The 22682-nt window shown below is 41.9% G+C and overlaps 1 protein-coding gene and 1 pseudogene across 1 annotated transcript in view; both read right to left on the bottom strand.

The window, feature by feature from the left end:
- The window catches only part of MANBA (mannosidase beta), a 105255-nt gene that overhangs the window by 26839 nt on the left and 55734 nt on the right, over nt 1-22682 (bottom strand). The window contains exons 8-12 of the mRNA XM_070391995.1: nt 22432-22583; nt 21092-21209; nt 17753-17839; nt 12423-12590; nt 1516-1734 (exon numbers count right to left, since the gene is read on the bottom strand). Of these exons, the coding sequence (XP_070248096.1) occupies nt 1516-1734; nt 12423-12590; nt 17753-17839; nt 21092-21209; nt 22432-22583 (744 nt within the window). The remainder of the gene's footprint in view (nt 1-1515; nt 1735-12422; nt 12591-17752; nt 17840-21091; nt 21210-22431; nt 22584-22682) is intronic.
- LOC138998976 (large ribosomal subunit protein uL23 pseudogene) lies at nt 4246-5023 on the bottom strand (annotated as a pseudogene).

The raw sequence follows: 22682 nt of genomic DNA, 5'->3' as shown, positions 1-22682 counted from the left end.
CACCCATACACTGTCAGCTGATTTCTCAACAGAAACTATGCAGGCCAGAAGGGAGTGTCAAGAAATATTTAAAGTGATGAATAGCAAGAACCTACAACCAAGAGTACTTTATCCAGCAAAGCTATCATTCAGAATTGAAGGTCAGATAAAGAGCTTCACAGATAAGCAAAAGCTAAAGGAGTTCATCACCACCAAACCAGTATTATATGAAATACTGAAAGATATTCTTTAAGAAGAGGAAGAAGAAGAAAAAGGTAAAGATACAAATTATGAACAACAAATACACATCTATCAACAAGTGAATCTAAAAATCAAGTGAATAAAAAATCTGATGAACAGAGTAAACTGGTGAATATAATAGAATCAGGGGCATAGAAAGGAAGTGGACTGACTATTCTCAGGGGTAAAGGGGTGTGGGGGTGCGGGAAGAGACTGGACAAAAATTGTACACCTCTGGATGAGGACAGTGGTGGGGGGTAAGGGCAGGCGGTGGGGTGGGAACTGGGTGGAGGGGAGCTATGGGGGGAAAAAGAGGAACAATTGTAATAATCTGAACAATAAAGATTTATTTTTTTTAAATAAAGAAAGGCGCATTTGGATATGGTATCCGAATACATTGGTTAGTCATTGAGGTTGGCAGCTAAGACAGGGTGGGGTGAAGTCTGAATAAGAAGTGGGGAAGCGAGGACAGAGCGTGAAGTCTGCTCTTTCAAAAAGTCTGGCCACATCACGAGCTAAGATATAGAGTGATACCTAGAAGGAGATGGGGTTGGGTCAAGAGAGCTTTGCTTTTTTATAAAACAGTATTGAATGTCAACTGTAATTGAAAAATAAAAATAAAATAGGAACTTGAAAAAAATAAAGTAAGTAAAAGAAAAGAACACATATAACTCTAAAACTGAATCCATCTGTGAAACTGAATCATTAGGAACAGAGAAAGTGAAATGCCAAGCAGCCAATAGCAAAGTAATAGAACCACTTACCTTCTTCCACATTAAACAACCCCCAGCACCTCTCTACTATTTGCCAATCCTGATAATCAAATACACCAACACGCAGAAAAAGGAGGAGGAAGAAGAGGAGGAAATGAAAGAGGAGATAAAAGAAGTGAATGACCTGATGTGATAACGTTAGACAAAGACTTATTTATCACATTCATGTCTCTTACTGTGATAAACTTTCCAGTTCTCAATATCTAAATAATTTTTTAAGTTGTATGACATATAGAAAGTAGCAAGTGGGAGTTATTTTCATGTGTAATAATAAATCAGGCTTAAGCAGCTACTGGCTCCCATTTTACAATTAAAAGCAATATAGAAAAGCTATCCCCAAAATGATGACTACAAGAGTTTAGCTCCCCAAAGGTTAAAGAAAAAAAAAGTTATCTTCTTATCTTCTTCCTAAAATGTGATTTAAAATAAATAGATTTCATTTAGTTTTCTGAACCACTATTGACGAAATGACATATGCCCTAGCCCACCATTCTGAACCACTGGGAAATCAAAAATGGCTTACCTTTTCTAATGTACTGAAGGAAGGCCAGGACTGATATCCATATTCAGATGCAAATCGAGCTTTTGGGAAAATGTTCCAATCCCAGCAATCCCTGGTATAGTCATAAAAATGTACATCCCCAAAATGATTGTTATATGGGTCGGCAGAGAGCCAGCCTTCTGCAATAGATTTGACCCCATTTGTAGGACTGGAAGTGATAAAAGGACGAGTCTTGTCTGCCTGAGTTCAGAAACAAAATGGTTTAAAGGATAAGGTACAATTTACTTCTTCAAATATACTATCAAGACCCAGAAATGCCAAGCAGCCAATAGCAAAGTAATAGAACCACTTACCTTCTTCCACATTAAACAATCCCCAGCACCTCTCTACTATTTGCCAATCCTTTCTATCTATATATATAAAAGCCTAAGCAACCAGTCGCTATGATGTGCACTGACCACCAGGAGGCAGACGCTCAATGCAGGAGTGTCCCCCTGGTGGTCAGTGTGCTCCCACAGCTGGAGCACTTCTCAGCTGACCAGGATGAGCAGGATCTGCTCCTCCCCTGATCCCCACAGGCCACAACGAGGGCCTCTAGTCCTTTCATAATTGGCACTTAGCTTGTTCCTCACAGCAGGTGTTCCTAATCTTTTTCTATCATGTCTTCCTCAACCTTACCTTCTGCCATGATGGGTAATGTACAGGCTAGTGCAGAATCTCAACCTTGGCACTAATGACATTTTGGGCCTGATAATTTGTGTGTGTGTGTGTGTGTGTGTGTGTGTGTGTGTGTGTGTGTTGGGGGTGTCCTATGCATTCTAGGATGTTTAGTAGCATTCCAGGCTTCTACCCACTAGATGCCAGTAGTACCCCCCTCCCCCACCACCAAAAAAAAAAAAAAAGATCAATAGATGTTGCCAAATGTCCCCTGTCCCTTGGGGACAAAAATCACCTCCACTTGAGAAACACTGGTCTAGTGGTTAAGAATAGAGGCTACTGAGTCAGGTGGGACCTAAGTTTAAATCCTAAATCAGAACCTTATTGGTTTTGGATAGGTGTAAGCCTCAGTAGCCTATCCGTAAAATGGGGATAACAGTACCTCCTTCATAGGGCTATCGTGAATGGTAAGGAACTTATGTGTGGAAGAGGTAGCTAAGTGTCCACCAAAATCCATGTTCCCATTTCCAAAATATATAGAGTTGTCCCCAGGAAGTGGTTTCCTAGCTTCTGCACCTCTGTGGGGCCAGGTGCCTTATTCTCATCCTCTTCCCCCATGTGCAGGGCCTAGGACAGTGATGGCGAACCTATGACACGCATGTCAGAGGTGACACGCGAACTCATTTTTTTGGTTGATTTTTCTTTGTTAAATGGCATTTAAATATATAAAATAAATATCAAAAATATAAATCTTTGTTTTACTATGGTTGCAAATATCAAAAAAATTCTATATGTGACATGGCACCAGAGTTAAGTTAGGGTTTTTCAAAATGCTGACACGCCGAGCTCAATAGGTTCGCCATCACTGGCCTAGGAGATGGCAGAGCTAGAAGCCGGAAAGAGCCTGTGTCGCAGAAAGTAGGACAGCTGCCTGTCCGTCAGGAGCAGCCAGTAGTAGAGTTACTGAGTAAGAAATGTTTATTATGCAAACCAGTGCAACTCTGCCAGCAGCCAGCAAATACATACTTAATGTAGTGCCCAGCACACAGGGAGGACGCAAAAGGTTTTGGTTATTACCACCTCAACAGATGAACTCACTTCCTATCGCACTGAGAAGAATCCTTCATTTAGCAAGTATGTATCAAGTGTCGATTGAGTGTCGGGCATTTTGCCGCAGTGCAAAAATAGAGAAAACCTGTGACGTTGTCCAGTATTAATACATTAAATCTCTAGAGCGCTGGCGATGGGCCAGGCATGCAGCTCTTTCTATGTATGGAAGAGTCAGCAGGGAACAGGACAGACATCTGGCTGACCTCTTAAAAGAATAGATTGAAATCTAGTGGTGAAACCAGATGCTGAACAAGTGTGCGGTAAGAGTGATGAATGTTTTGAAGGAAAAGTACAGAGCTCTTTGGAAACAAAACATATTATAGAAGGCCACTGAAGCCTCCCTGAGAAATAGATTATCAGAAAATAGTTTTTTCCGTTAAGTTTCACTTTTTTTGTTATATCCATTTTTTCTTGTTTCTCTTCTATCATAGAAAAAAAAAACCACTCTTATTTCTTTTATTTACCAGCCTTCCTGTCTGTGTTCTGGCCATCATTTTTTTTTTTTTACTCTGGAACTATAGCCAATCAACTATCCTCCAGTCTTTAAAGAAATCTCTGTCTACTGCCCCCTTCCCTCAGCCTAAGGACTCCTCTCATCCTGACCAACAATTCCCTCTGTCCCATGAAGTCCAGCAGATTTCTTTACACCCACTTACTCCTCAGCCCCTGACTAAGTTCTCCATCATTCCACTTAATTAAAATTGTTTTTGGTTTTCATTTGGTTTTTCAAAAACTATCCATGGACTTCTACTTACCAAATAAAGCAAAAACCCCACACTCATCCCTCTCTGGTGTGAGCAAATGACTATTTACCACCCACTGTTTCTGAAGTTCTCTCCACCGTGGGGCTCATTCACTACTCTTTCACCTTCTGGTTCCCCCAGACCTTTCTGATTCTTCTTTCCCCAGCTCCCCTCTCCTTCTCTGAGGAACAGAGCTCTCTCTTCAGCCTTTCCTTGTCAGTCCCCTCTCCCAAGGCATTCCTTATTTTTTTTTTACAGTGTAAAATTTTTATATTTAGAATCAGGCAGCTGGACTCGGTTTAGATGATTCCAATTTTGTTGGCAACATCCAAAGCATCATAGTCAGGAGCCAGTGGAACATATGCCTTCTCGCCATCAGGCCTGATGAGGGTGTTGCCCTTGGCCACGTCAATGTCATAGAGCTTCTTCACAGCCTGTTGGATCTGATGCTTGTTGGCCTTGACATCCACAATGAACACCAGTGTATTATTATCTTCTATATTCTTCATGGCTGACTCGGTAGTCAGGGGGAATTTGATGATGGCGTAGTGGGCAAGCTTGCTTCTCCTGGGTGCGCTCCTCCGAGGGTATTTAGGCTGCCTTCGGAGCCTTAGTGTCTTTGGCCGTCGGAAGGTGGGTGACGTGTGGATCTTTTTTTGTGTGGCTGTGGACGCCTTTCAACACTGCTTTCTTTGCCTTCAAAGCCTTTGTTTTGGCTTCGGCTTTGGGAGGGGCAGGGCCTTCCTTCTTAGTTTTCGGCGCCAATTTCGTAAAAAGGGTTTTCGAGACCCGCTTCCATGGGCTTATCCCAAGGCATTCCCTCTCACCAAATGTTCGGACTACTCCCAAACTACTTCACCTCCACACTCGACTCCCACTGACCATCTCCACACTTCCACCCGGCTTGTCCTGCCAACATTCCAAATCCAACCATTCAATGCAGAAGTCCTTATTTATTAATCACAAAATTATTTGACTGTGCTTCCTACCTTCATTAAGGGTACCCACGTAAGAGTCATCTTCAATTTCTCCCCCTCTCTATTTTGCCCCCCCACCCCCGCATTCAGTCACTTTGAGTTCAAATATTTTTTCTATCACCTCATTTCCAGCCCCACTCCATTGGACTCTATTACCTATACCCAACATGACCATGAGCAATTAATCGTTGTAATCCTCCAATGCCTTCATCTCTAAAATAAAGATGATATTCATTAGATTCCAGGGTAGTTACAAAAATTAAATAAATAAATTCTATAAAACACATATCATTACTATATATTAATAATATTAATTAATTAATACAATAATCATAATTAATATATCAATGTCTGGCATTTATTATTCTCAATAACTTGATATCGCTGGTTTTTATTTTTTTCTTTTCTTTTTTTAAAAATATATTTTATTAATTTTTTACAGAGAGGAAGGGAGAGGGATAGAGAGTTAGAAACATCAATGAGAGAGAAACATAGATCAGCTGCTTCCTGCACACCCCTTACTGGGGATGTGTCCGCAACCAAGGTACATGCCTTTGACTGGAATCAAACCTGGGACCCTTGAGTCCGCAGGCTGATGCTCTATCCACTGAGCCAAGCCGGTTCAGGCAATTGCTGGTTTTTATAACTGGTTTCTTAACCTCAAATCTCTCACCTCCCTAATTCTTTGCTAGTAAAGGTACCTTCCAGAATGGGTTGGATAAAGTTCCTCCCCTCCCCCAAAATATCCACTAGCTTCCTAATGTCTCCTGAATACAGCCCCACTCCATAACATTCAAAGTCCTTTTAAGATTTTTTTCTAGCCTGACCGGCGTGGCTCAGTGCTTGGGCATCGACCTATGAACCAGGGCATATGCCTGGGTTGCAGGCTCAATCTCTTGTAGGGGGTGTGCAGAAGGCAGCCAATCAATGATTCTCTCTCATCATTGATGTTTCTGTCTCTCTTTGCTCTCCCTTCCTCTCTGAAAAAAATAAAAATACATTAAAAAAAAAAAAAGATTTGTTGCCCTGGCCGGTTTGGCTCAGTGGACAGAGCATCGGCCTGTGGACTCAAGGGTCCCAGGTTCAATTCCAGTCAAGGGCATGTACCTTGGTTGCGGGCACATACCCAGTAGGGAGTGTGCAGGAGGCAGCTGATCGATGTTTCTCTCTCATCGATGTTTCTAACTCTCTATTCCTCTCCCTTCCTCTCTGTAAGAAATCAATAAAATATATTAAAAAAAAAAAAAAAGATTTGTTTCCAAGCTGACTTTTCTATCTTTGACTTTCCAACACCAAATCAGGAATCCTTTGCTTCAAGCAGTGGGCACTGCATGCTGCTTCCTACATCTTTTTACTTTTATTCACATTGTTTTATGGCCTAAAACACCTACTGAATAATCCTTTGCCTCACATTCTACTCCACCTTTAAGGCTTGGTTTGAATGTCACCTTTTACTTAAAAGCCTTCCACCCTAACCAGTTTGGCTCAGTGGATAGAGCGTCGGCCTGCAGACTGAAAGGTCCCAGGTTTGATTCCAGTCAAGAGCATGTACCTTGGTTGCAGGCACATGCCCAGTAGGGGTTGTGCAGGAGGCAGCTGATCGATGTTTCTCTCTCATCGATGTTTCTAACTCTCTATCCCTCTACCTTCCTCTCTGTAAAAAATCAATATATTTAAAAAAAAAAAAAAAAAGCCTTCCTAGATCCTTCCATTTAAAAATGATGGTCTTTAAAAAATCCTATATAATAAAAGGGTAATATGCAAATTGACCCTAATGGTGGAACGACAAGAACGACTGGTCACTATGACACGCACTGACCACCAGGGGGCAGATGCTCAACGCAGGAGCTGCCCCCTGGTGGTCAGTGCACTCCCACAGGGGGAGCTCTGCTCAGCCACAGCTGGGCTGACGGCTGCTAGCGCAGCAGTGGTGGAGGGATTCTCTCCCACCTCCTTGGCAACACTAAGGATGTCTGACTGCTGGCTTAGGCCTGCTCCCCAGGGACAGCAGGCCTAAGCCAGCAGTCAGACATCCCCTGAGGGCTCCCGGGCTGCCAGAGGGGTATCTGACTGCCAGCTTAGGCCTGATCCCCTGGGGAGCAGGCCTAAGCCAGCAGGTGGACATCCCCCAAGGGCTCCTGGGCTGTGAGAGGGCACAGGTCAGGCTGAGGGACCACCCCCCGAGTGCATGAATTTTCGTGCATTGGGCCTCCAGTAAAAAAATAAATGATGGTCTTTCACATAGTTCCCACCATGCTGGCACTACATTTTTTACAGCACTTCTTTCATTCTGCCCTGTGATTCTTTCCATGTTTCCCCTGAGCACAGACTGGAAGCCCAGGAGGAAAAGTTTCCCCACAGCATTGGGAAGGAGGCTTTGCTCCTCGTAATACATATGCAGCAGATGGTAGTTGAATTTAAAACATAAAAACACATGGTAAGATTGTAGGTACTCTTAAATTTTAAACAATATTCTGTTATAATGGCTTTGAAGTAAAATTGGAGAAGGCCAATCAATTGGCCTTAATCAATCAAGCTTGACTGATTGCCCCCCCCCCCCGCCCCCGATCCCATTCCTCCAGATTCTTGAAAATTTGGTAAGATGAGCCAGTCAGTAAAATCACTAATGAGTCTCTCCCTAAAAATATTTGCTCTTGATGATGCACTATGATTTCTTTCCATTTTTGTATCAGTTAATCTTAAGGCCTGATTTTTACTCTATCAAATGGCCCCTCTCTAGGTCATGACCATAAATGCTTATTCAGACCAAGAAATACCATAAGATAAACCAAGAGAATTACTATTTTTTTAGGAAAAATCATTAGGAAACTAATTATTACAATTAGTGTGTGGATAGATCAGTCATGGTCTTTTTCCTTAAATGTCTAATGCTTTCATAAAAATAACAGTAATGATTATATAGCACTTAATCCTGTCTATCTTCAAATAAATATTTAAGTTCAAGAATGTAGTGTTAATATTAGACATTAAAGTTTGTAACTATCTGAAGACCTAGCTTGCTTAGTAAAACCAACAAAGAATGAGAATGATGACTAGCATTAATTAAAAGTCTACTATGTGCCCAAGTCTGTGTAATGCACCTTCCATTCATTAACTCACTCAATCCACATAACAACTCTTAATAGTTAGTGCCTATTGTTAACCCAATTTTATAAATAATAAAGTGGAGATTCAGTAACTTGCCCAAGATTACATAGACATGTAGTGGCCCAGCAAGGACTTGAAGTCATGACCACTTAATAATTAAGCTATGAAATGAAAATCATCAGATATAAAAATCTATTTCTTAAATCCCTCAGATATGAAAAACATAATACTGTGAGTTAAAAGACTAAAACAAATGTTCTATAAATATTAATTAAAGCTTAAACCACCACACTTTGTGACAAGAAAAATTCTTCATGATACATGACTTAGCATATCAGAAAAGCTAAAACTTAAGCCTATGTTTTTCAAGTAATCCTACTGAAGTTTCTTCACATAAATAGAAAAGTGCCATCAACTGGGCATATTTGGGTGCCAAAATCATATAGTATTCTTTTAAATATATCCTGTATAGAATTGCTTCAGGATATAGGCAAATACTTAAAACATCTAATTACGATTAAAACTGTAAATACAATCAGATGATTAAATCACATGATAAACATTACAGTTTCTAAAAAGTTAAATTTTTTAAGGCATTACTTTAAAAACAAACAAAAATGCTGTTTCCTCTACCTGCAAAAAAAGGCCAATTTGTATTAAGATATGATTAATATGCATGTAGTAAATACAAGTATGCTATGCCTGTCAAACAAAGAGTGGTGCAAAGAGAACTGCCCTAAGTGGAGCTGGGAACCAGCCCTTTCCTCTACATTTACCCCTTATATCATACACCAACATATTCATATATTATACAGATAGCAAATTCTACTTTAGCACTTACTTACATAATTTTATTTTTTAAATAATTTTTAAGTTTTAATTATAGTTGATATACAATATTATATTAGTTCCAGGTCTACCATATAGTGACTAGATATTTATACAACTTACAAACTGATCACCTTGATAAGTCTAATACCCATCTGACACGATACTAATTATTACAATATTATTGACTCTATTCTTTATGTTGTACTTTACATCCCCATAACAGTTTTTATAACTGGCAAATTGCACATAATTTTTTTAATCTTTATTGTTGAGAATATTACAAATGTCCCCCTTTTTCCTCCCATTGTCCCCCTCCACCTGGTTCCTGCCCCACCCCAGGCCTTTACCACCCTATTGTCTGTGTCCGTAGGTAATGCATATACGCATATAAGATCTTTGATTAATAGCTCCCCACCTCCCCTTCCCTCTGAGATTTGTCAGTCTGTTCCATGTTTCCATGCCTCTGGTTCTATTTTATTCATCAGTTTATTTTGTTCATTAGATACCTTGTTCATTTAGTTTGATTTTTAGATACAATTGTCGATAGATATGTATATATTGCCATTTTGTTGTTCATATTTTTTTATTCTCCTCCTTCTTCTTCTTCCTTTCCTTAATTTGCACATCTTAATCCTTGCCCCTTTTTATTCAACCCGCTCTCATTTGGCAACCATCAAAATGTTCTCTATTGATGAGTTTGTTTCTGTTTGTTTATTTATTTTGTATTTTAGATTCCACATGTAAGTAATATATTTGTCTTTCTGACTTATTTCACTTAGCATGATACCTTCTAGATCCATCCACTTTGTCACAAATAGCAAGATTTCACTCTTTTTATGGTGAATAATATTCCATTGTACATATGTACCATATCTTCTTTATCCATTCGTCTATCAATGGACACTTAGGTTGCTTCCATACCTTGGCTATTGTCAATAATGTTTCATTAAAGATATGGGTGCATTTTCTTTTCAATTTAGTGTTTTGGATTTCTTTGGATAAATATCTAGAAGTGGGATTGCTGGGTCCTTCCTTGTCCCTTGTTGTAGCCTTTGTTTTAAAGTCTTATATTTTTCCTGATGTATGTATTGCTATCCCAGCTTTTATCTTGTTTTCATTTGCATAAAATATCTTTTTTTCATCCCTTTACTTTAAGTCTGAGTGTGTCTTTTGATTTGAAATGGGTCTCTTGAAGGCAGCATATATACGAGTCTTGTTTTCTTGTCATTCATCCACCCTATGTTTTTGATTGAAACATTTAATTCATTTGCATCTAAATTATTGATAGGTGTGTAGTTATTGCCATTTTATTATTCATGTTTTGGTCTTTTTCTTCTTCTTAATGAAGACCCTTTAACAATTCTTGTAATACTGGTTTGGTGGTGATCAACTCCTTTAGTTTTTTCTTGTCTGGGAAGCTCTTTATCTGTGCTCTGATTATAAATGATAGCTTTGTTGGGTAGAGTGATCTTAGCTGTAGGTCCTTGCTTTGTAATACTTGGAATATGTCATGCCAATCCTTTCCGACCTGCAAAATTTCTGTTGAGAAATCAACTGACAGTCTTTTTTAGTAGCTCCCTTGTAAGTAACTAATTGCTTTTCTCTTGCTGCTTTTAAGATTATCTCTTTGCCTTTAACAACTGCCATTTTAATTATAATGTGTCTTGGTGTGGGCCTCTTTTGGTACATCTTGTTTGAGATGTACTTCCTGGACTTGGGTGTCTTTTTCCTTTGCCAGATTAGGGAAATTTTCCATCATTATTTCTTCAAATAGGTTTTCAATTCCTTGCTCTCTATCTTTCCTTCTGGTACCCCTTTGTTGCAAATGTTGGTACGCTTAATGTTGTCCCAGAGGCCCCTTAAACTATTCTTTTTTTTCTGTTCTGATTGATTGCTTTCTGCTACCTTGTCTTCCAAATCTCTGATTTGATCCTCTGGGTAATCTAATCTACTATTGATTTCAGTTGTTGTATTCTTAATTTCCAAATGGTTCTTTTTTATGTTTTCTATCTCCATTTTTATGTTTCCCATCTCTTTGTTAAAGTTCTCACTGAGATTGTCCACTCTTCCCCTAAGTTCATTGAGCATCTTATAACCAGTGTTTTGAACTCTACATGTGGTAGTTTGCTTGTCTCCATTTTATTTAGCTCTTTCTCTGGCGATTTCTCCTATTCTCTCATTTGGGAGATGTTTCTTTGTCTCCCCATTAGACAAATACTGGACGTATTGCTAGAGTGGCCTTATGTAGTAGGTATCTGGTGGGGCCCAGTAGTGCACTCTCCCTGGTCACCTTATCTGGATGCTACAGGTGTGTCCCTTGTGTGGGTACAGCTCCAGTTGTAGTAAAGCCTTGATTTCTGTTGGCACGCCAATGGGAAGAACTGACTCAGTTTATTGGTTATGAGAAATGGCTGTGACTACAAAAGAGTGCAGGGGCTGACCCTCAAACCAGAATTTGCTTTAGCTAGGCTAGCATTCTTACCAAGTCTGCCCTTTGGGTGTGTCATTTTGGAGGTGATTGGGTGGTGCTCTAATATGGTCTGAAGCTGGCCATAACATGTGTTTACTTGGGGCCTCTCTGGCTACTGCCTGTGCCCAGCCTGGGGCCACCTTGAAAAAGCCAAGTTATCTACAAGTGGTTGGCACTTGTGCTGGGTTTGGAGGTACCTGGGAAAGGCTAAGCTTCTAACTGAGGCCAGCTGCCTGGCCAGGGGCCATTAGGCCAAGGGCACAGCACCCCAAGGCCAGTCGCTGCAAAGGGTTTGTGAACCTTCAAGAGATTTTAGGAAAGTCCGTATCACAAACTGAGACTGGATGTTTGTATGAAAAAGCTGCTGGAAGCAGCTTGCTGAATATAAACGTTATGATTTCCAACATCCATTCTCCTATTGCCGCAGCTCCTCTTCTCTCTTTGTGTATCTCCTCTACTCTACTCAATTTTTAAAAACAAATTAGGCTCCTTCAAACATTTGAGTTTATAATACTTACCAGAGACCAATTTCACTTGTGAATACTAATATTTTTAATTCTAATTAATATCAGCAAATTATATCTGGCATAAAGGAAAAGAAGAAAGCATTATTAACTACATAATGCTTACACCAGGACCAGGTTATCATTAGAAAATTAATTCACAGAATTCACTATCTTAATGTATTTTTTTAAAAAGAAAAGAAGTGGCATATCAATAATTATCTAATATATAGATTCACAACCATTGGGGTTCCATGGATGGGCTCCAAATTGTCTGTGACAACCTTCAATTATAAATACAATATTGGTGTATGTGTGGGAGAGCCACAGATACATTGGTTCTTAAAGAAGTCCAAAACCCATGAATCCTTTCACAGGCTGCAGTATTACAATGGACTGCTCTGCATTAAAATGATATTGTTGAAGGTTGCCCTAAAATAAAGGGTATAAAAATATATTATACCAAATTTCAAACTGATCCAATTTAAAACAGGTTCTTAAATTCTACTGCATTAAAACCATTACTTACTTCCAAAACGAGCTCTCGGATGTTTTCAACGTACAGTTTCACATAATCTTTCATGTAAGTAGGGAGGTATGTGAAGTCTATGCTATACCAATTCATCATTAGCGCCGCTTCATTTTCATTATTTCCACCCCATATGATGATGGAGGGATGAGATTTCAGTCTCCTGATCTAAAATGTAAGAAAACATAAAATAATTTTCAAATGCTCAACATAAAAAAAAACTCAGAACTATAATAAATATAAAATTATAGCCACTGAATTTCTGCACATAAATTTTTAAAATATATTTTTATTGATTTCAGAGAGGAAGGGAAAGGGAGAGATAGAAACATCAATGATGGGAGAGAATCACTGATTGGCTGCCTCCTGCATGCCCGACATTGAGGATTGAGCCCACAACCTTGGCATGTGCCCTACCAGGAATCAAAACATGACCTCCTGGTTCATAGCTCGATGCTCAATTACTGAGCCAGGCTGGCCAGCTCTGCACATAAATTTTGACCTGCCACAAAGCCCATTAGAAAATGGCTATAACTTTACCTGTGGGAATACATTTTTTAAAATCTCTGAGATTCTTTTTATCTAGATTTTCTAAATACTGATAAGGTAAGGCTGCTCTTCTCTGCTGTAGGAACACTGAAGAAAATATAATTTCTTTTATTAAACATGAAAAATAAATAAAGCTCAGCATTATCTGACTCGGCCACAACAAGGTTCTAAGAAGTACAGAATGCAGGACATCTTACATTAAATTACAGGGTTAGTCGTCTCAAGAGCAAGTTGGGGCTTTGAGTGAAGATACAATGAGGCAGAACTTAGGCTGAAAGAGGTATGAGGTTCCCATCCACCAAGGTCAAAACCCATAAGAATTAGAGAGGGGCCCTAACTGGTTTGGCTCAGTGGATAGAGCATCAGCCTGCAGACTGAAAGGTCCCAGGTTTGATTCCGGTCAAGGGCATGTACCTCAGTTGCAGGCACATCCCCAGTAGGAGCTGTGCAGGAGGCAGCTGATCGATGTTTCTCTCTCATCGATATTTCTAACTCTCTATCCCTCTCCCTTCCTCTCTGCAAAAAAATCAATAAAATATATTTTAAAAAATAAAAGAAAGAACTAGAGAGGGTTTTACAAAGCAAGTGAGTACCAGAGATGCTCTGGAAGTTGAAGACAAACATATGGAATATTCTAAAGAAAAAAAAAGATTAGGGCATCAAGAGGATGTCACCTGAAAGAAGTATCAATGTCATGTCCTAAGAAATCAACTAAGGCTGTTGCTGAATCTATCTAAAACCCTGCCAGCCTCCAGAATTGAGGTCTGAAAACAAATAAACAAACAAACAAAATTCATAGGCATAGGTGATTACCAGAGGGAAAGGGAAGTGGGGAGAGATGGAGGAGGGTATAGGAAGGATAAATGGTGATGGAAGGAGATTTGACTTGGGGTGGTGAATACACAACACAATATAGAGATGTATTATAGAACTGTACACCTGAAACTTATACAATTTTATTAACCAATGTCACCCCAATAAATTCAATCTACACTAATAAAAGACAAACATGCAAATTGACCATACCTTCACTATGCCTTAAGCCACGCCCACCAGCCAATCAGAGAGACTATATGCAAATTAACCCAACCAAGATGGCAGCTGGCTGCCACAGAGCTGGAGCAAGCAGGAGGCTTGGTTGCACCAATGATGGAGGAAGCCAACTTCCCGCCTGCCGCGGCCAGCTCTGAGCTCCACTCAAAGCAACAAAGTTTCAATTATAGAAGATAAATAAACCCCAGATACCTGCTTTCAGCTGGCCATGGCCACGGAGCTGTAGTGAGCAGGAGGCTTTCCCTCCTGCCTGCCCTGGCCGGCTCTGAGCTCCTCTCAAGGCTACAAAGTTTCAATTATAGAAGGTAAATAAATCCCAGAATAAAAAATTTTAAAAAAAGAAAAAAAGGAGAGGCTGGGAGCTTCCATCGCCGGGGGGGCTTGGCCAGCCTGTAAACGGCCCTCAGCCCCTCACCCAGACTGGCCAGTCACCCCAGTGGGAACCCCCCACCCTAAAGGGGTTGTGGCCAGCCTGCAAACAGCCATCAGCCCCTCACCCAGGCTGGCCAGGCACCCCAGCAGGACCCCCACCCTGATCCGGGACACCCTTCAGGGCAAACCAGCCAGCCACCACCCATGCAGCAGGCCTCTATCCTATACAATAAAAGGGTAATATGCAAACTGACCCTAACAGCAGAACAACTGGGAATGACTGGTCACTATGACACACACTGACCACCAGGGGGCAGACGCTCAATGCAGGAGCTGCCCCCTGGTGGTCAGTGTGCTCCCACAGGGGGAGCTCTGCTCAGCCACAAGCCAGGCTGATGGCTGCCAGTTCGGCAGGGGTGGTGGGAGCCTCTTCCGCTTCCTCAGCAGCACTAAGGATGTCAGACTGCAGCTTAGGCCTGCTCCCCGCTGGCAAGCGGACATCCCCTGAGGGCTCCCGGGCTGCCAGAGGGATGTCTGATTGCCAGCTTAGGCCCAATCCCCTGGGGAGCGGGCCTAAGCCAGCAGGTGGTCATCCCCCGAGGGGTCCCAGACTGCAAGAGGGCACAGACCGGGCTGAGGGCCCCACCCCCGCCCCCCGAGTGCACAAATTGTTGTGCACTGGGCCTCTAGTAAAAAATAAAAGACACGGGGAAAATATATTTGTGTGTGTGATATACATTAAAATAAACTGTAAGAATATGGAATAAAAAGTTAACAATATTGAAAAAAATTGAGGTCTGCATGAGCTGGGCTCACTGTGGGCCGGCCCTGTGTAAGGGGAAAGATCAGGTCTTCTGACACACAGGGAGATGCACCCCAATAGAAGAGGGCAATTAAACCTTTGAGGACAACAAAGGGAGTCAATGGTCACGAGAAATTCTTTTGGAACATGGTTTAGCAATATAACCTCTGTGGTATTCACCACTTCTCTTTCACAGTCAGGGATGATCACAGTGATGGATCCCAGCTGCTGTTTCCACTGTGGTCTCCATTCAAGATGCTAAGTAATTCATACATGATACAGAGATGCATTAAAGAGATATAGCTCATTTAAAAAAATTAACATCCTGTGTTTTTCTAAATCATCCTTATAAACAGCATTTCCTTTATTTGCCTCTACATATGCCCAAGTATGTGAGACTGCTACCAGCAATGACTGGCATGTTTGTGGTGCTGGTGATACAAACACTGAAGAGGCAAGAAAACTTCAGTGACTCTGTGATACCCTTCAAACTGACTGAGAATTTCATGGTAAGCTTCAATTTAAAATGTTAACGAACTCTGCATTAGAAGTTCTCCTGTTTTGGAAGGCACACAGATATCATAGTAAATTATTTGTATGAAAGAAAAGTAAAGATAAAACTGAAATGTTTGCATCCTGGTCAGGTGGCTCAGTTGGTTGGAACATCGTGCTATACATCAAAAGCTTGCAGGTTCAATTCCCAGTCATGGCACTTACTTAGGCTGCGGGTTCAGTCTCTGGCCAAGGTGTGAACAGGAGGCAACCGATCAATGTTTCTAAAAACTCTTACATTGATATTTCTCTACCCACCTCCCCCTTCTCTCTCTCTAAAAAAATCAATGAAAAAACATATCCTCGGGTGAGGATTAAAAAAAAAAAAGCTGAAATGTTTGCAACCTACATAACTATAATCAATAGTTTAAAGTTTTTCATTCATCTCTCCATCCATCTACCTGGTGAATAATCCAGCCGGGGAGGAGGGACACAGAAGGGAACAAGCCCTGGCCTCAGAGAGGTTGCAACTTTACAGGGGTGGCAATGCCTGAACGAGGAATTCAAAGTGTGCTGTGGCTCACAAAGGGCAAATGACCTCATCTAGATTTGCAGACTCAGAAAGATTTCTTCACCAGAGGAAGCCTTGCTCAAGGTTAACAGGGGCCAGAGAGAATGAGTGAGGTGGTCCACAAGGGAAGGTGATGGGGATGGTGGGCCAGGGCATACACGCAGGGCAGGCGGTGCTTGGTGAGGTGGAGAGGCAGGCAGAGATGGGACAGTGTCTGCTGAGGGTCCTTAACTCTATCTGGAGGGCTTTCAGCAAGGGATGACTCAATTTGTACTTTAAAGCCTTATTTTTTTAATAAAACACAGGTGAAGAAAATAAATTATGGCACAGTAAACTATTATAAGGCCACCAGTCTATAACCACCACCCAGACCAGAAAGAAAACTTTACCATCCACCTTCCCAATCGTGGTCCTGTTCTCCTTCCAAAATAGCCGCTATCTTGAGCATTACAGTAATCATCTCCTTGCTTTTGTTTTGGTTTTTCATGCAAATACACAGCTTATAATTATAAACTCATGTATTTCAACACAGTTGATGGATTTCGATCCACTGACATTCTTATCCTTATTGAACCTCAAACTGTCCCACTTTGGGTTGGTCAGAGTCCCACCAAAGTCCTTTTGGCGTATCTTTCATAGCCTCCTTGTTATCTGTCTGTCAGAATCTTCCAGAATAATCTAGGATATTTCCTGCCCCACACTGAAATCAGCCATTTCTGTAAGACGACTTTCTGTTAATGGGAAATATTATCTATATATATAAAAGCCTAAGCGACCGGCTGACCGGCCAACTGGCCAGTAGCTATGACATGCACTGACCACCAGGGGGCAGACGCTCAACACAGGAACTGCCAGCTGCGGTCACTTGGCAGCGGCAGTTCTTGGGTGATGCACCCAGAACTAGAGAGGAGGGAGCCAGATTCTGGGGTGCATCACCCGAGAACTGCCCTCTCACAATCCAGGACCCCTTGGGGGATGTTGGAGAGCCGGTTTCAGCCCGATCCCCACAGGCCAGGCCAAGGGACCCCACTGGTGCATGAATCCGTGCACTGGGCTCCTAGTACAAATATAAGTGTGTATATGTGGAATGCAAAAGAAATCAAGGAGTCAAGAATCACTTTAAATTCTTGACCTGAGAAATTCAGACTGGCATTGCCAATTATTGAAAACTGCAGGAAAAGCAAGTTCAGGGAAGGTAGTATAACTTTGTTTTGGACATGTTACATTTGGGTGTCCATAAGTGGAGGCACCAAGTTAGCAGTTGGATATAAGAACCAGGAATTCAGCAGAGAAGTTGTGCCAGAGATAAATATGACAGTGGTAATATGGTAAAGCCATGAGACTGGGTGGAATCACCTAGGAAAACAATTACCTGATTGTGATTTTTCATGAGATTTAGTAAAGAGAACAACAAAAAGAAATGTGGAGTGGTTTAACAAAAGGCAAAACTAAAACGTAAGCCTGTTCCTTCTTGAAATGGTAGTAACGTACCTGGTAAGCAACTTCTGCTCTCACTGAATTTATGAAGTCCGCATCAGTTGGATAAAGGGCACAGGCAAACATGAAATCCTGCCATACCTAGCAAACCAAATAAAAGGTGATAAAGCACTTCCATGGATTTTACCACACAGAAACAAATTCCTCACTCTGAACTGTGGGGATTATCTTTCATGCAGATGAAAAATCAAGTTCGTCCGATGAGTGTGATCATTTGAGCACTACTATGTGCGAGGCACTCGGGGTCCCCTGACTTCCCAGAACTGCACATAACCGTAGGAAAACCCAAGAAGATAAAATGCAAGGGAGGCAAGAAAGACTGAGAATTCAAGTAAGGAAACAGTGAGTGTGTTGAGGGGGAAATAAAATTCTAAATGAAGCTTCCTACACCAACCCCTCCTTACTCCTAACTCACTCTAATTGTCACTGGGAATTTGGTATTGAGAGATGGACCAGTCTATTAAAAACATATATTTCTCAGAGGGAAGGGAGGAGGGGGGAGGTGGGAAGAGATGAACCAAAGAACTTATATGCATATATGCATAGCCCATGGACACAGACAACATAGGGTGGTGAAGGCCTGGGGTGGGGCAGGAACCTGGTGGAGGGGACAATAAGGAGGGATAATAGGGGACATCTGTAATACTCTCAACAATAAAGATAAATTTAATTAAAACAGAAAAAGAAAGAAACATATATTGTTTATGAAGGAATACATTTTCATGGCCAAAAATAATTACTACATGAATATTTTAGTACTGATACCACATAAGCTCATTCCTGGGGAGGCTGTCATGCTAAGTGGTTGAGAGCAGGGCCCCGGTTCAGTGGGCCTGAGTGGGAACCTTGACTCCACCATAGCCCCACCATGTGCTGTGGGCAAGTTATTTAACCCTGCACGTGTCAGTTTCCTTCTCTGTGAAATGTGGATATAGAGCAACAACCACCACCCCATAGAATGGGCATGAAGTTCAAACAAAATAATAGATGCAGAGCACGGAGAACAATGCCTGGCACTCAATGAATATTACAGAATATTGTCACATCATCATGACCATCAGCATTATCAATATTATTATAATTACTACTCTTCTATGGAAAGCTTTAAATTTTAGAACTGTAATACTAAAACTAAAAATATATTTTCTTTGTGTAACCCTCACTAATGTAAAACATGTTCGGAGTGCTAGCACACCTTTAATTTTATTATTTTTCTTCTCTCTAGGGCTTGTTGGTACTCTTTAAAGTTAAAGTTTTTATATATCTTATTTTCTTTTTTATGCATAGTCTCAAATCACAAAGAAAATGTAGATAGATACATACTGATATAATTACTATAGAGAATGCCTATCATTCAAAAATAATTAAATAATTGTGATACTCGCTATCAACTCTGGCTCTTGGTTCTTAAGATGCCATTTAATCTTTTGCAAAAAAAAGGAACATCATTCCTGACTCTGAGAAAAGAAGGAATGAGCAATATCACACTCTCAGAATGCTGAAAAATAACATATCCTATCTAATAAAAGAGAAACATGGTAATTAGCCATACCTCCGCTACCCTTCCCATTGGCTAATCAGGGCGCTATGCAAATTAACTGCCAGCCAAGATGGTGGTTGGCAGCCAGGCACTGAAGCGAACAGGAGGCTTGCTTGCTCCAGTGACAGAGGAAGCCAACGTTCCCCGCATGCTGCTGGCGGCCTCTGAGCTTGCAGTTTGAAGCATTGTTACAAATATAGAAGCTAAACAAAACCCCAGTAACCTGCTTTCAGCCAGCTGGGATCTCAGAGCTGGAGTTGAAACAGTGTTTCGATTATAGAACCCAAACAAACCAGATACCTGCTTTCAGCAGCCGAGGCCTCAGAGCTGGAGCCAAGCCTCAGAGCTAAAGCTGGCCCAGAATAAAAAAAAAAAGAAAAAAAGGACAGGTTGGGAGCTTCAGTCACCCGTCAGCCTGAAAACGGCCCTCAGCCCCTCACCCAGGCTGGCCAGGCACCCCAGTGGGGACCCCCACCCTGAAGGGGGTGTGACCAGCTGCAAACAGCCATCATCCTCTCATCCAGGCTGGCCAGGCACCCAAGCGGGACCCCCACCCTGATCCAGGACACCCTTCAGGGCAAACCAGCCGGCGCCCACCCGTGCACCAGGCCTCTATCTTATATAGTAAAAGGGTAATATGCCTCCCAGCACCGGGATCAGTGGAGCCTCGAGGCCTCCTGGCACCGGGATCAGCATGACAGGGGCAGTGCCCAAACCCCCTGATCACCCTGCGGCTCTGTGTGTGACAAGGGGCGGGGCCACAACCTCCCTATCTGCCCTGCTCTGTTTGTGACAGGGGAAGGCACCCCAACCCCCTGATCAGCCCTGCTCTGTGCCTGATAGGAGGGAGCTCCCCAACCCTCTGATCGCCCTGCGGCTCTGTGTGTGACAGGGTGCGGCGCCCCAACCCCCTGATCGGCCCTGCTCTGTGGGTGATAGAGGGCAGCGTCCCAACCCCCTGATCCCCCCTGCTCTGGGTGTGACAGGGGGCGGTGCCCCAACTCCCCTATCGGCCCTACTCTGTGAGTGAGCAGGCCTAAGCCAGCAGGTCGTTATCTCCCGAGGGGTCCCAGACTGCAAGAGGGCACAGGCCGGGCTGAGGGACCCCCCCTCCCCCCCGAGTGCACAAATTTTTGTGCACTGGGCCTCTAGTCTATATTAATAAAAGGGTAATATGCTAATTAGACCAGATGTCTTCTGGACATCCTTCCTGACAAAGCTGGGCCCAGGAGAAGCTACCCACCCATGGTCCCGGGCGCCTGTGCCTGCAGCCGGCCCGGGCAAAGCTGGTCCCAATCCCGGGTTACTGTGGCTGGCCGGAGGAGGAAAGCCTGGGTCCCAGGTGTAGGGCCAAGGCAGAGGAAGTTAGGGGCAATCAGGAAAGCAGGCAGGCAAGCGGTTAGGAGCCAGCAGTTCCGGATTGCAAGGGGTCCCGGATTAGAAAGAGTGCAAGCTAGGCTGAGGAACTGCCCCCCCATACACAAATTTTGTGCACTGGGCCTCTAGTCCTATATAATAAAAGGCTAATATACAAATTGTTCCCTTGACTGGGAGTTCGACTGGGAGTTCGACCAGGGGCTGGGGCTGGCCGGCCAACCACCCATGGCCCCTCCCCCCAGCTCGCCCCCCCCATTGGCCCCTCCCACCCCAATCAGAGACAGGGGCGGCTAGCCAACCTCTTGCGTCCCCTCCCCCCAGTGGCCCTGATCAGGGTGGGCCAGCCAGACCCCATCCGTGCACAAATTCATGCACTGGGCCTCTAGTCAAAAAATAAAGTGCTGTCAACTACTCACCATTATTCCTAGTTCATCACAGAGTTCATAGAATTCATCTCTCTCATAAATACCTCCTCCCCACACCCGAAGAGTATTCATGTTAGCATCCACGACAGACTGCAAAAGGAGTGATAACCTATAGAGAAATTTTAAAAACCAACACTAATCTGAAAACCTGGGGATGCTAAAAAAAAAAAAAAAAAAAAGATTTTAAGAAACACATTGTGGGTGATAAACACACTTAAAATCTCTGCTAGAAAAACATATTTTAAAATGATGATGGTTTGGCCCTAGCTGGTTTGGCTCAGTGGATAGAGCGTCGGCCTGCAGACTGAAAGGTCCCAGGTTCAATTCCGGTCAAGGGCACATGCCAGGGTTGCGGGCTTGATCCCCAGTGTGGGGCGTGCAGGAGGTAGTCGATTAATAATTCTCTCTCATTATTGATGTTTCTATCTCTCTCTCCCTCTCCCTTCCCCTCTAAAATCAATAAAAATTAAAAAAGAAAAGTCTAGAAATTTATGGCCACTTTGAGAGCATGTACCTTCCATCTCCAGAGCAATGCCCAGAAAGGAACAAAAAAGACCAGTAACAGGCTAGCCCGGGACCCAGAGCACTGACTCTGAGCAAAGGTGCTCATGGGCAGGTTTACTAATTGGCCCAGCTGTGCTGAACAGCTGCCACCAAAACCAGCCAGATAGGAGAGGATCATTTAAAAGAGAGAGACAGCTAATTATCTGGGCCTATGTCTAGAGAATAATTTCATTTAAATATAAAATTCAAAACAATATATATATTTTGAAGTAAAAGGAAATTACTACAAGTTTGGGCAAAATTAGAGTTTAGTTACCAACCACATCTACATTCTAAACATCTAGTAATATACTACAATGCATATTTATACAACTGTAAATACGTTAACAGTGTTTATTTTCACTTCACAAGGCTTATCTTCACTATCACAAAGACAGTAGTTTACAAACCCAATTAAAAAAATTACTTTCTTATATTGTTCTAGTCTCACAACTTCAGAAAAATACTTTAATTTTTTTCCTAGATCTAAAATTTTAAAGATTGTTTTTAGTTCTTTTTATTAAGGTAAAAGTAAAGGAATCTGCAAATATCTTCGCATGAAGAGATAAATATTTAAAAGGATGAACAAAAATATTTAAAGTGCTCTTCAAAACAGTAGCGGTGCGGGGGGACAAGTTTAATCACCTTTTAGAAAAACTTTTATCCTAGAATTCTATATTGCCCCTCAATTCCTTTGACTGGAACTAACAAAAGTAAGAATGAGCAGCGCTTAAGCTTTGTGGCTCTGTTAATAAAAGAGAAACAAGAAAAGAAAGATGATAACTTACAAGTCAGAGGTTACTCGATCCTGGAACGAATCTGCTGGGATCCAGTTTGATCCTTTCAGAAATATTGGAAATCCATTAATTTTGAAGTAGAAACTCAGACCAGGAGAACCTTTTATGGGCTCTTGTATCAGTTCCACTGTCCTAAAAAAAACCTATTATGAACAGAATTAAATACAAAAAATATATTGTAGTCTTCCTCATGAAATAGACATTTGTAATTATAACAAAAGAAATGTATTCGGTAGGGGAGG

Source organism: Myotis yumanensis, unplaced genomic scaffold (genome assembly GCF_028538775.1).
Source record: "Myotis yumanensis isolate MYYU_CA2020_CCGP unplaced genomic scaffold, mMyoYum1.0.hap1 SCAF_1, whole genome shotgun sequence".
In the NCBI taxonomy this organism is placed as follows: domain Eukaryota; kingdom Metazoa; phylum Chordata; class Mammalia; order Chiroptera; family Vespertilionidae; genus Myotis; species Myotis yumanensis.
The sequence above is the reverse complement of the archived record's forward strand: the minus strand, read 5'-3'. Positions and strand labels throughout refer to the sequence as shown.